This window comes from Eretmochelys imbricata, chromosome 9 (assembly GCF_965152235.1).
Source record: "Eretmochelys imbricata isolate rEreImb1 chromosome 9, rEreImb1.hap1, whole genome shotgun sequence".
Classification (NCBI taxonomy): domain Eukaryota; kingdom Metazoa; phylum Chordata; order Testudines; family Cheloniidae; genus Eretmochelys; species Eretmochelys imbricata.
Window position 1 is genome coordinate 56,921,245 of NC_135580.1, and position 14,949 is coordinate 56,936,193.

At 41.5% G+C, this 14,949-nt stretch overlaps 1 protein-coding gene across 5 annotated transcripts in view; it reads left to right on the forward strand.

Moving 5' to 3' along the window:
- The window catches only part of LOC144270546 (SLAIN motif-containing protein-like), an 82,105-nt gene that overhangs the window by 35,378 nt on the left and 31,778 nt on the right, over positions 1-14,949 (forward strand). For 4 of the 5 annotated variants that reach the window (XM_077827072.1, XM_077827073.1, XM_077827071.1 and 1 more), the window contains exons 4-6: positions 601-737; positions 3,979-4,128; positions 10,246-10,386. In XM_077827072.1, coding sequence (XP_077683198.1) covers positions 601-737; positions 3,979-4,128; positions 10,246-10,386 — 428 coding nt within the window. The remainder of the gene's footprint in view (positions 1-600; positions 738-3,978; positions 4,129-10,245; positions 10,387-14,949) is intronic. The other variant, XM_077827075.1, reaches the window with a different exon arrangement.

Sequence of the window (14,949 nt, forward strand, 5' to 3'; positions counted from 1 at the left end):
GCTATGCGGGTACTCATGGAAGTGCCACTGACTTGAAGGTATAAGTGGTCCCCAAATGTGAAATGGTGGTGGGTGAGGACAAAGTCACAAACCTCAGCCACCAGGTGTACCGGGGCCTCATCACGGATGCTGTTGCTGACAGCTTGTAGTCCATCCTTGTGTGGAATATTGGTGTAGAGAGCTTCTACATCCATGGTGTTTTCAGGAAGATCACCAATGCATTGTAGTTTCCTCAGGAAGTCGGTGGTGTCTCAAAGATAGCTAGGAGTGCTGGTAGTGTAGGGTCTGAGGAGAGAGTCCAAATAGCCAGATAATCCTGCTGTAAGAGTGCCAGTGCCTGAGATGATGAGGGGTCTACGATTTCCAGGTTTATGGGTCTTGGGTAGCAGATAGATAGAATACCCCTGGTCAGGGCTCTAGGAGTGTGTCTGTGATTTCTTCCTGTGCTATAGCAGGGAGTTTCTTGAGCAGATGTCCTAAAAAAACCCAAGTACTTATAACAACATATTTAAGAAAACATATTCTACTACAAAAGTATAAAAGGAGGGTTTGAATTAATAAACATTTACCCAATATACCTTTTCAATTCCTTTGTTTAAGGCTATATGTCTCTCCAAGAAAATCCATTGCAGATCAGAAAACAGAGCCTCCTTTGAAGTGGTGTCGACAGGTGTTGGATAACCCAAGTCCTGAGACAGAAGTAGCCTGCCGAGCCCTTATAAATAGACTTGACCAAGGTATGTACACTAAATATATCTTGAATATTTAGATATATATTGCATTATTACTGAAGTAATAGTTGAACTAGAAATAAAATATAGTGTATTACAGGCTTAAAGTAAATATAGAGCACATCCATATATATAGAATTAGAACTTTCTGCATTAATTTTGTGAAGCTAAAATGGGTTAACACTGATAGAGGCACTTCTGACCTAGTGCAAAGGAGATAATCTTGCTGATTTCTATCTATACCTGACTTTTTACATAAATTTCACATTCGATGTATAAATCTGAGAATTTGACTTATTGTTTTCAGACTATCGTATTTACAAAAAATTTAATTTGATCCTTTTTTTTATTCAAGACAAAACTTTAAAAATTGGTATTAAAAATATGTAATCAGAGTAAAGCATGTGTGGAAAACAAAACTCTTCTGTAGTTTCTCTCCCTGCAAAAAAATTGTTTAGTAATTTTGTTAATCTTCCTCTTCCTGTAGTGATTCTCCCATGCATTATTTCTAGTCGTGGTTAAACACGGTTAGTGCTAAAAACTTAGTCATGTTACATGAAAACTTCTGATCTTCTATCTTTGGTGTGCCTGGCTTCTAGGAAAATTTTAAATTTTTAATATTACCCTAATATATTCCATGGTGACCATTTCACCTTCAGTATTGCAGCAAAGGTTTCCACTTCCCTGCTTTAACTGGCAGTTTATAGTTAATTGGCTCAGGAAGGAACTGAAGCACAAAATGTTATGGAACATTCTCTTTCAGTGGTCACATACTGGCTCAGAAGGCAGCATCTCAGAATTTTTTTTTTTAACGCAATTTGGGAAGGAACTGACCATTCAGTGTTGTGAACATCCTTTTTTAAAGAGTTTTGAAAGAATAGATGTACAGTGGACTTCACTGTAATATTGATAACTTTGTACTTGTGTATTTCCTAGGGATGTACAATATTAAATGGTTAACCAGTTAGTATTGGTCTTATTGTTAACCCACCCTGACAGTTAACCTCCTACATGCGGGTCTCTAACCGGTTCTCCGACCCTGGGCCCGCTGGCCAGCCAGCCTCAGCAGCCCCAGGCCGCACTGTGGGCTTTGCCGGCGGCAGCCAGCTGGGTAGGGGGAGTGTGTTTAGGCGGGGGGAGGGGCAGGGGCTGCAGGTCCTGTCGGGGTAAATTATTCCCTGGCCTCCCCCTGTGCCACTGGAAGGAGTTTGGCTGCGGAGGCGGACAGCATGCTGGTCAGGGAAGGGAAGCTGCTGCTGCTGTGATGGCATGAGTGTCTGCGGAGGCCGCATCAGGACAAACTAGGTACCTGGGGCCCCTCTCCCTTTAATTGGTTAACTGGTTAAACTATATCATTTTAATAGTTTAAACGGTTATCTTTTTAAACGATATTTACATCCCTAGTATTTCCCCATTATGCCAGTTAATATTGACGTTTCGGGTACAAAGTGAATATGCTGGTAGAGCCCTCATCCATCGTTCCCCTGACCTCTTTTCTCCACAATCCTGGAACCACAAAGTAATGTTGATAATCTTGAGTTAACTGAGTCACTTTTATATTCATTCTAATCCTCACTGTCGTGTGTGTGATCTGTTTTTCCACTCTTCTCCCATAGTAGCTGCTGTGATTGCTGCAGTCAAAAAGAGTGTGAGCTCCTGCTGCAGCATCCCTTTTAGTGACCAGTTGTTAGGGGACAGGAAAATGTAATTCATGTTGCATCATCTCTGATGTCTGGCCAGACTCATGATTAAGGCTACGATTTCGTCACAGAGATCGCGGAAGTCACGGAATCCATGACTTCCAGCAACCTCCGTGACTTCAGCAGAGGGGACTGCAGGGCCCCTGCCGCCCACGGTGGGGCCGCGAGCTGCAGGGTACCCCCACAGCCTTTGGAGGCCCCTGCAGCTCCCAGTCACCATGGGTGGCAGGGGAACCCCCGAGGTACTCCCTTTCAGGCGGTGTGGGGATTCGCAGATCCCCATTTTGTCCTGGACGTTTTTAGTAAAAGTCACGGACAGGTCACAGCTTCTGTGAATTTTTCTTTTTTTCCTGTGACCTGTCTGTGACTTCTACTAAAATTCCAGGACAAAATCTTAGCCTCACTCAAGATACATCCCTCCTAAACCCAAGTCCTGTGCTTGGCAGAGCATGGTACTGGGAGAGCAAGGTCTGGGAGAACTGACATTTGAAAGTCAGTTGACAGTCCTAGTAACTGGAAAAATAATTTTCATATACGTCTGGCATTACTGTTTGCTTATCTTTGAAATGGACAGCATATTCTTGTGTGTGAAAATTTTAACATTTGCCTTGATTCAGCCAAGCAATCCTACTTCAGCCATGTGGGCCTCGGCCCTTGATAAGAACGTGTATTTTTATTTTATTTATGTGCTGACAGTATGTTCAGCAAGGTACATTATCAGATTTATTTTGAGTCAGGCCTTAGGATAGGATGGTATATGATAGCTGAATGTACGTTGTAGAGCTGGGTTTGTTTAAAAACTCAGTCTGTTTGATGAACTTTCTATAACCCAGAAGATGGATGAAGGTGTTTTTATTCTATTAACCATTCACTTTCTCTTTCAGATTTTTCCATTAAAGTGCTCTCTTGTGCTGAGCTCTTCTCTGATCAGGCTTTATACCTCCCCCATTTCATTTAAACTAGAGCACCAGTTCAAACATCTTTAATGTTCAGTATTTTGTTCACTGTTTCTGGGGTGTGGGTTTTGCACAACAGATATTTTAAACATCTTTGTTTGAAGTTTTGAGCCAAAGTTATATCAAAGTAGCTTAATACTTTGATATTAATATTAAGAGTAAAAATCCAAGGAATATGCATATCTGAATGTAAAGACCAATGAAGTTATTTTCAATATCAGTTAAATTCTGCATCACATTTTCATTGTTCGGCTTCAAAATTTGAAGTCCTTTTTGAAGACCAAGGCTGAGATTTCCCCCCTGCTCCAAGCCATTCCTCTTTGAAAAATCTCAGCCTTGGTGAAGAAGCTGCTCTTGGGATACTAAACAGTGATTATACAAGGTTAGGGGTTGGGGGGCATGGCAGAGTAGAGGAAGAAATATTGTGTGGCTTTTCACTTATTGTGATGAGTAGTTCATTCATGTTGGATGATTCTAAATGCTGATGATAATGCTTGGTCCTGTTCGATTTACTGCCTTTTTCTCCCCAACTTCATTCATTTTCAAAGCTAATTTGGTAATATATATGGCTTTCTTGTATTTTCCTTCTAGCCGGTAGGTGGAAAAACCTGTATTGCAGTCCATTGGCATCACCAAGTTCACATAACTTGAATACAGAGGCAAGCTCCTGTAGCAATGCACTAAACTCTCCTGGGCACCTCAAATCAACTAACAAACCACTACTAACATGTGGCAGCTCAGGTATGGCATGTCAATAATGCAGAGTGAAACTTTTAAAACTATGCAAGAAGAATTGTTGTGGGCTTTTAAAAGGGCGGGGGATCTTGGGATGTGACGAAAAGGAGAATCCAGTGGATATAACTTAATTTGGTTTATATTGCTAGCCTCAGCTATGCATGAAGCCATTGGGAATCTTTTGAGGTGGTAACTTCACCATGGAAGGAGCATCTTTGCATCCTGAATGTCTTGTGATAATTGAATATGTTTGTTTTTATTTATATTATATATTTAAATATATATAATATTTAAAACTCATTCATTTGTACTAACTTTAGGCATTAAAAAAATATGAAACAGCTGTTCAGGTTCAAACAAAACAAAGAAGCATTGCTCCTTAAATAGCCTAGTATAAAACAATAAAGAGTTAACCATTCACAAAAAAAACAACTTGAATTCAGCTGGTTACTTGGTGATATTGGGTAAAAATTTCAAAAGCACCTAAGGGACTTAGGAGCTGAAGTCTTACTGAAAGTTAATGGGACATAAGCTCTTAAGTGACTTAGGTGCTTTTGAAAATTATTCTAATTGTCTTTAAACACCAAACTCTTTGCAGTTCCCCCTTTTTAGAGAGATGGTGAAATAATTGAGTAGCTAAATAAAGATGGAATAGTAAAATCTGATGGAAAGCTTTTGCTTGACTTGTTGGAATAAGATTTGTATTACTTTTAAATTAGGTGATGACCAAGACCTCCAACAGGAATAATTTTTATATATATAATATATAAAAATAATATTTTCATCAGAATTTCTGTCCTCATTGGAATGTGGGACCAAAACTTCTAATTTGTGTCAAATGATTAAACTGCTAGTGTTTCTCCTGAACACTTTAGATCAGAGTCTGCCCTTTGGATGCACATGGTCTGCTCTCAGTGAAATTTATACATGGACTCTTTCAGGAGTAGCATTTAGCCCTCTAGATGCAGCACATGGTTATTTTTGCTGTTGGAGCAATGCTCTGCCTTTTGTTTCCTATCAAAAGAATGTATCTTGTTTTATTTTTGTGTAGATCTGGTTTGCATGTTCAAAAAATTGCATGTTTAACACAGTCTGTCTTGAAACTTGAAGTCACATGAATATTTTAAAAACCTGTCTTGCATGCAAATATTTTGACAGATGCAGGTATGCTTTTGAAATTTTACTTTTTTCCTCCTTGATTTTTTAGATTTAATAGAACACAGTTTCTGGAAGTATTGAATTATTTGGACACTCTCTTCTTTTCTTTTGACTGTTTAGGTTCTGTAGGTTGATTTTTATAGGAAAGGATCTCCTTTATAGTTCAGTGTATTTTGAGGAGCTGAATAAGTTATTAATTTGTTTAATACGGGGTTTGCTTAAAAGGACTGTTCAAATCAGGAACCCAGATCTATTAGTGAGTGTGGGCAAGTCTACGCTTAAAACGCTGCATCAGTGCAGCTGCACCACTGTAGTGCTTTAATGAAGATGCTCTAAGCTGATAGGGGAGAGCTCTCCTGTTAGTGTAGTTAATCCACCTCCTTGAGAGGTGTTAGCTATGTCAGCAGGAGAAGCTCTCCAGCTGTGGTTAGGGGGTTAGGTCAGTATAACTACGTAGCTCGGGGGTGTGGATCTGCAATGGGTTTGACTTTGAGAATCCAAGACTTTTTCCTGGTCCAGTGGAAAGTTCCTTGAATACAAATCTTGAATTACCAAGCAAATTTCTTAAACATCAGAAAAATATGAGATCTATGTTTGCCTTTTGGTGGGGGGTGGGGATTGGAAACATCTATGAAATAGTATTTTGGAACAACTCCCATTGGCTGACAGATGAGAGAAGAGCTTCACCAGATGTCCAGAATGGTCAGCGGGACTTAAGGCAATTGCCAAGTGAGTGAACAAGGTTGTCATGTAGTGGCAACTTTTAGTGAGTGAGTGCTTTTTCGTTAGGTTTCAGAGTAACAGCCGTGTTAGTCTGTATTCGCAAAAAGAAAAGGAGTACTTGTGGCACCTTAGAGACTAACCAATTTATTTGAGCATGAGCTTTCGTGAGCTACAGCTCACTTCATCGGATGCATACCGTGGAAACTGCAGCAGACTTCATATACACACAGAAAATATGAAACAATACCTCCTCCCACCCCACTGTCCTGCTGGTAATAGCTTATCTAAAGTGATCATCAAGTTGGGCCATTTCCAGCACAAATCCAGGTTTTCTCACCCTCCACCCCTGTGTTGTTGCACAGTGCTGCCATCTCTTGCCAGATGGTTGAAGGAAGGATGTTTGTGAGGACTAGAAGACAAGGCAGCAGAGTGTACTTCAGGGTGCCAGTTATAAGTGTCAGAGCTGCATTTAGCTGGGTGTTGACAAGGTCTGGGTGGGAGCATCTTCCCCAAACAGGTGTGTAGTACTCAACCATGGGTTTAAATGAAAGTCAGTGTTACTGTTTGTAGCATTCGAGAGTCACAACCCCAACTAGAACCTGCTAGTTTTGTATATTAATGCGACTCTTCATTTTATGGCTCTCCTGCTTCAGATATTGTTGATAGGTAAGGTAAGGCTGCGATTGACGGTGACTCCTAGATAGCGGGGATTAAGATTGTGAGCAATTACATTTAGCATCCTCTTAGCTTCAGAATTGTTGAGATGAAAAGCTGAAACACCGTATTTGATGGATTGAGTATGAGCTGCCAGTACCAAAAATAGTTTTCCATTCTCTTCAGATCATTAAGGGTGTCTTGCGCTTCCTTGAGTGTTGTGGCCTGTGTTTTTCGTGCCAAGCATCAGCATAAACGATGCGGTATGTCGTTTTGGACACATCACTTAAAATACAAGTTAAAAAGAGGTGGTGCTAGTACTGATCCCTGTGGGAAGCCATTGTGCAAACTCCACTTTTGGCTACCCTGACTTCCGAGATGGACACAGAATGTTCTGTCCGAGAACATTGACTTAATGAGTCAAAATGTCTGGTCCTGTTGAAGCAGGTTGGAAAGCTTCAGCAGTAAATCCTTATGCCAAGATGGTATCAAAGGCCAATGAGAAGTCAATAAAAGCCGCAGCTGTTTTAAGCTTCTGCTGGCAGCTGGGGCAAAAGCTTGGTCACAGCAGCTTCGCCCTGTTCCTTGTGGTCTCCGGGGTGGGGTCAGCCTTGCTAAAGGAGAGTGATAGGGAGATAGCTTTCCAGGTATTAAAATAGTGATGGCCATGGATTGTCTCCAAGCTGTTGGAATTTTGCTGGTCGTGATGTGGCTTTTGTGAATATTGTAGCCATCCAGTTGTGCCCTCTTGGCCTAAGGTATTTAAGAAAGTCTAAAAGGATGCCATCAACATCAGCTGCTTTTCCTGTTTTAGTAGCAGAGAGGGCAGTGTCAATCTCAGCTTTTGTGGAGGGAGGGTTGACAGAATCTTGACAAAGGTGCACTTTGTGCACAAGATTCCTTGAGCTGTTTTTCATCTCTTTTTGTTCATTGCCTTACAATTGTCTGAGTTTTTTAGTAGAAGATTGGCAATGCTGTTAGCAGTAACTTGCATTGCATGTGTGTGGGATGGCGCCACTCCAGCTAGGTACCACAGAAGGGCCTTGCTTTACAACTTGATTACGTTAAGTCTGTGGCCTCCCCCATCTCTGCCCATTATTGTAATCTTATAGATGCCAGTGATTCCAGCAGAGCAGTGGCTGAGTCTGTCAGGATGAATTCCTGATATACTGCATTCTGAAGTATTTTGTTGCCATTCTGGAGAAAATTCTTTTGTATTTCTTCACCACCACCACCTTCTTTATTATTTGTATTATCCTAGCACCTACGAGTCTCTTCATCCCCTATCCCTTCTATCAGGACACTTTCAGAGGAAAGAATTCAAGAATGGGAAGGAAACAAACTTTTAAAATGGCTTGTAGTAAACAAAAATCTTTCTACAGTGGTTCATCACTTCACTCCATACGAAAATTATTTGCTATCTCAGGCCTGGTCTACACTACAGAGTTAGGTCAATGTAAGGCAGCTTAAGTTGGTCTAACTCTGTAAGTGTCTACACTAAAATATAGCTTCCACCGATGTAACTCTCCCACTACATCAACTTTAACTCCACCTCAGCAAGGGGCATAGTGCTTAAGTTGACGGAGAGTCAGTGTGAGCACTGCATTGCTTATATCAACTGTTGCTGCCTTTCAGAAGCCATCCTAAAATGCCCCACGCTGACTGTTAAATTGGTGCAAGTGCTCCTGGTGAGGACACGCACCGTCGACACAAGGAGTGTAGTGTGGACATGCAAAAGCAATTTAATTACTGCAGTGGCTGTATGTAACTTAGATCAACTTAATTTTTTAGTGTAGACTTGCCCTCAGTTAATGAAGTGTAAAATCTGTTGTGGAATACCAGAACAGAAACAGAAGTATGGTAATGCTTTTATTTTAGTAAGTCACTGGTCAGCAGGATTGTCAAAGATTAGTGCACCATGAATAACTAATGCAAAGTTAAATCCCTGCAGTCCTTTCTCAGAACAGACTTTACATATAGAACATCCAGAGTTTGTTGCTGGCTTCTGGCCAGTCCAGAGTAGTTGAGTTTTGCCCTCTTAGGGTGGAAGGTAATATCTTTGGAAGAACATTGTGCGTTTTATTCAGTGTACCACATCCTGCCAACGTGCTACTTTTGCTTAGCTGCTGGAAATATTTTTGATATCTCTGAAAAGATGAGGACAAAGAGGAGAAGGTCATTGTACTGAAAGTGTCTGTTCTAAAGATACAGAACTTCTTTGTATTATTAGTGCTCGTATGGCTCCTCCTACCATAGGAGTGCCTTACAGTCTTTAATGCAGTTATCCTCCCTGTGACGGGTTTCCCCTGGGGTACCACGGAACTGGAGCCTGGGGGGAAGTGGGGGCGGGGCCTGGGGCTGAGCGGGGGAATTGCGGGGTCTGAAAAATTTAAAATCAAAATGGGGGTCCTTGGGTTGCTAAAGTTTGAGAACTGTTGTTATAGATGGAAAAACTGAGGCACAGAGTGACTAAGTGACTTATCCGAGGTCACACAGGAAGTGTGTGGTTGAGCAGAGAATTGAACCCAGGTCTCCCAAGTTCCAGACTAATGCCCTAGCCCCTGGAATATCCTTCTTCTTTCAAAATTTTGCTCAACCCAAATGGAACATCTTGATGGGAATGACATGGAGAGTCTGCCACTATTACCTTAAGTTCTGTCTACATTAGGAAATTAATCGTTGCTTAAAATGGTTATTCAGTGATGTTTCCTGTAGTAGAAATTTCTCTCCTTAGTCAGAGAGAGAGCCTGCTAATTTGGATTTTATTATTTATATTACAGCAATGTAAAGGCCCCAATCAGGGTTTTGTTGTACTAGGTGTTGTACAAATAGATAATGGAGCAGTCTCTTCCCTAAAGAGTTTCACAGCCTTGGTTTATGACAAGATGCAAAAAGTGGCAGAAACAAACAGGTAGGGGTGAGGAAAATGGAAACAAACGGGGTGAGGAAAACAGGATGAGATAGCAAGTACCTAGTATAAAACCTATCATTGCATAGAACAAACTCACTGTTGTAATTCTTCTTAATTTGAATAGTACAGGACGGCTTTTTGCCTTCCACTGGGTCACTGAGATTAAACTGAATGACTTTTCATTCAATCAGTGAATCTGTGAGAGAGATTCAGATCTTAGCACTATTATGGCCAGATGTAAATGTCATAGCAAGTTCTTCTGAGATTTCACATTGAGCCATTGGCGCTGCAGCATTACCTTTCTCAAAAACGTGCAAAAACAGTAAATACTGAGAGAAATGTTCTGGCAGCTATTTCTGGGTTCAAGTCTATATTAAAGAATGAGCATTTCTCTTCCTCTCTATGAGAAGGCCACAAAGCACCGTGCCAGTCTCTACCTCATAAAATTTACAGATAGATGTGGAGCACGCTCTCTTCTGCAGCCATTACTGACTTGTGTAAATTATTCCTAGCAAATAAGCTGGGCCACTTCAGCTCTGAACTTTATCTTTTTGCTTCATGACTGGAACTGGCATTGGAATAAAATTATGCAGTTTATCATTGGTTCTGTGTGGGTGTCTAAAGCATTTTCTGCTCCTCATTGTTCTGTTTGTATCTCCTTTTCTTTTTTCCTGAAGGCTACTTGAGCATGCATTCTGCACTGAGCTCTCAGTCCTCTGTAGACAGTGAGCTGAGTACATCTGATGACTCCATCTCTATGGGATACAAGCTGCAGGACTTAACTGATGTCCAGGTTATGGCACGCCTACAGGAAGAAAGTATGTGACAGCAATTTCCTTTCTATGATAGTCTTGTAATTGGAATTGTAGGGAAATGCAGATAGATTTCAACTGTCCAAACATACAAGAGTTTAATAGCCCACTTCCAATTACTACATTTTCTTTTATATGTTAACTTTAAATTCTACAGCTCTAAGATGTCCACCTAAACCTGGTCGATAAGGTAACATTTTCAATTCACTTAAGGATAAAAATGATTGTGGAGGAGATTTTTCAAAGGTCCAAACAGGAGTTAGGTGTCTAACTACCATTTGTACCTTTGAAAAATCTTACTCTGTGCCTAAATGAAGTTCTCCCTGCATTGAGACTTAAAACCATGTTAGCATTTTTCTAGAGAACCATGTTTTGAAATCTGTTTGCACCTTCCATGCAACAACATTTCATGTGTAGACCAGAGCCTGAGTCAAAAACAGAGAGCCAGAATTGAGAGGGCTGCAATTAGAACCTGGATTTCTAGGCCTGGTCCTGTGCTCAATGCACTAGACATGCTGTAGAGGGCAAAATGTATCCATTGCCTTTTGTTTGGGTTTTAGCGGCCTGATCTAACTCCCATTGAAGTCAATGGAAAGACTCCCTTTGGGGTCAATAGCACTCTTTCCAATGACTTCGTTGGGAGTTGGATTAGGTTGGTGAGAATTCCAGTCACTCTCTTGCATAGAGTTGCAGAGGAGGAACAAAGAAACGTGGAGCAGTTGGGCTACATAATAATTCCTTTCTCCACTTTCTGTAAATCAGATTACTGCAAGGTGATGTTTAGGTTCTTATGTAAACCTTCTGGAAATATTTACTTCCTTTGTACTGAGGTTTTACAAAGTTAAAACCACTAATAACACATAGTAATTAGAACAGGAGACCAAAAAGCACAAATCAAAGGATCCCTTTGCATTGATTAGCCCTTTATTCCATCTATGCTTGTGAAGGAAGGTACTCTACAGTGAGAATAAAGGCAAAATCTGTGCCACCCCTCCACCTCCCAGTACATTGTTCTTTATGGTTACTCCAAAAAAATTCCTATTCACAAATCTAGGCTGAGAGGAGAGAGGATTGCTCTCTATAAATACATCAGAGGGATAAACACCAGGGAGGGAGAGGAGTTCCTTAAGTTAAGGATCAGTGTTGGCACTTGAACAAATGGACGTAAACTGAATAAGCTTGAATAAGATGAAGGTTTCTAACTGAGGAGTGATGTTCTGGAACAGCCTCCCCAGGGACGCAGTGGGTGGAAAAAAATGTAACTGGTTTCAAGACTGAGCTTGGTAAATTTATGGAGGGGATGGTATGATCGAGACTGTCTACAATGGCATGTGGCCCATTGGCGACTGCTGGTAACAAGTATTTCCAGTGGCCAGAGATGACTCTAGATAGGGAGCGCTCTGAGTTATTACAGTGAATTCTTTCCTTGGTGTCTGGATGATCGTGCTCGGCTACGTGCTCAGGGTCTAACTGATCACTGGGAAGGAATTTTCCTCCAGGTCGGATTGGCAGAGATCCTGGGGTATTTTTCCTTTCTTCTGCAGCATAGGGCACAGGTCACTTGCTTGTGTGAACTATGGTAAATGGTGGATTCTCTGTGACTGGAAGTCTTTAAATCGAGATTTGAGGACTTCAGTAACTCAGCCAGAGGTTATGGGTTTATTACAGGAGTGGGTGGGTGAGGTTCTGTGGCCTGTGATGTGCAGGAGATCAGACTAGATGATCATTGTAACTGTGCTATAGTGGGTCACAACTGAGGATGCCAAATTCAGGATGAACTCCTGAGAAATAGGGAAAACACAACCCAAAACTGGTAGTTTATTTTTTTATAGATATACCAAACCAGCCACAAAAGTAAACTCCTGTTTCACCACACTGGCTAACAAGAAAACATAAAGGCAGTTTCCTCAAGCATTCCAGTTCTTATATCACCACCAAAAACACTGGATTCAGAGATGAAATGGTTCTTTACAACCAGTCTCTTCAAATAATAGGTTCTTCTGATCTCAAAGAACCAGCCACACACCCAGGTCAATATATAAGTTAGATCTTACCCAAAAAATCACGCTGGTGCCAATCCTTTAGTATCTAAAGATTTATTCATAGAAAGGAAGAGGTGAGAGTTAAAATTGGTTAAAGGAATCAATTACATACAGTAATGGCAAAGTTCTTGGTTCAGGCTTGTAGCAGTGATGGAATAAACTGCTGGCTTAAGTCAAGTCTCTGGAGTACATCCACAGCTTGGATGGGTCATTCAGTCCTTTGTTCGGTTTGTAGCAAGGTTCCTCCAGAGGTAAGAAGCAGGATTGAAGACACAATGGAGGTGTTCCCAGAGCCTTTTATTGCTTTTGACATGTGGAGGGCATCCCATTGTTCTTACTGTGGAAAATTAGAGCAACAAGATGGAGTTTGACATCACACAGGCAAATCACATGTTCATGCCCAACTCCCCTTACTCATTGCAGGAAGTCATTATCTACACTCCAGACAGCATGTTTACATGACAAGTCCACTCAGTGTAGATGGGCATCTCCAATAGTCCATCGTCAACCAAGTGTTTCTTGATAAGCCGCTTAATTTGAACAGTCCCTCCAAGAGGTGCTGGGCATTACCTTGTGGGCGTTACCCCAGGAGCAAACATTTGAAATCCAAATATAGAGCCAATACTTACAACTTCACATACAAAACTGATATATGCATACAGGTAGCATAATCAAAACCAGCAAATCATAACCTTTTCATAGACACCTCACTTGACAATCTTTGTACAATATTTTCTGCAAATATATAACTGTGGTTGCAACAATGGTCATATTTATGGTCATATTTTAGTCAGATAATGTCACAATCGTGATGGTCCCTTCTGGCCTTAAAGTCTGAGTGTTATAACTTAATAATAATAAAAAGCCTGTTTATCATAGTCTTAGAGCTCCAAACTTAAAATTCTAACCAGAAACATATGAAAAGATTGCTCAACTCAGAAGACCTTCTTAAATGCTTAGCGTGAATGGGGGGAGAGAATGTGGTTATCCTACAAATGAGAGTTAGTAATGAGGAGCATTTATTCCATACCTTTGACAAAGGGGCTTTGAGATAAGTATCAGTTAAATAGATGATTGCTTGCTTGTACCTTTCACTTTGGACAGAGGCTAGTATGGTAATGATATGGAAAAGAGTTGTTTGTAGTACAACTGAGGACCCAAAGAGGGATGGATTGCCTATGTCAGTGAGCAAAGGGGGGTATTCTTCAGTTTGCAAATGGAAATACAAATCTTTCCCTGAACCTGTTGGAAAATCTGATAGGCACAAAATTACATATGAAAACTAATTTAAATATGCAATTGAATACATTCTCTTACTTCATGTTAATAATGTACTTAAACTGCTTATTATCAAAATTGCAGTCACAACTACATGCTTAATTACTCCCTACAGCGCACGTACAATATATTCTTTGAACGCTAAACTTGTAAGTAAATATATCCTTAGCCCTGTAGGTGGCTCCTGCAGTCTATAGCAGTGGTTTTCAAACTTTTTTTCTGGTGTACCAGTTGAAGAAAATTGTTGATGCCCGTGATCCAGTGGAGTTGCTCCCAGCCAATGGGAGTGCAAAGCCGGTGCTCAGGGCAGGGGCAGCACGCAGAGCCCCATGCTGCTGCTTCTGGGGTGCAGTGCAGTAGCCTACCTTAGCTGGGCAGCACCGCTGACGGGACTTTTAATGGCCTGGTTGGCGTTGCTGACCAGAGCCGTCGCAACCCAGTGCCTTACATTCTGCAACCCAGTACTGAAAACCACTGCTCTACAGAACAATAATCATGAATATCCCCCTCACCCCCATCTATACCATATTATTGTTCCTTTAGAGCAATACATCATAACTTGTGACTGATTTTCATAAAAATGGTGGTTCTTCGAGTGCTTGCTCATGTCGATTCCATTCTAGGTGTGCACGCACCCATGTGCACGGTTGTCAGAGATTTTTGCCTTAGGGTCAGCTGTGGTGCCCCCTTCAGTGTCGCACTCATGCGTCAGTATATCAGGTGCCGCTGGCCTTTCGCCCTCTCAGTTCCTTCTTACCACCTGTGACGGTTGGAGTGCCTCCTCTTTGCAATTTGCAAGAGCGTTAGCGGGTCTTCGTAGACCTTTGTTCTACCTAATCTGTACATAGTTAATAGTAGTTAGTTAGTCTTTGTAGTGTTAAGTTAGAGTAGGTGGAGTCCAGGCTGGGACTTGGTACCCGAGTGGGGCATGCCCCACTCTCCCGGCTTCAAGTCATGTGTGTCATGTAGCAGGCCGATGCCAATCACTGACCCCCATGACAACTACCTGAAGTGTTTGGGGGAAGCCCATAGAAAGGACAGGTGTCGTATTTGTAAAAGCTTTCGTCCTCACACACAAAAAGAGCTGGATAGCTGCTTGAGGACCCTCTTCATGGAGGTTGTGCTTCGCCCCGCATTGGAGCCTTCTGCAGCAGAACCCACGCTGAGTACTTTGGGTTCAATGTGAAGTGCGCTGCCGCCACTGGGCTCTGCCCAGCACCGTTCCCCCTCACTGGTGCCAAAGAAGCGC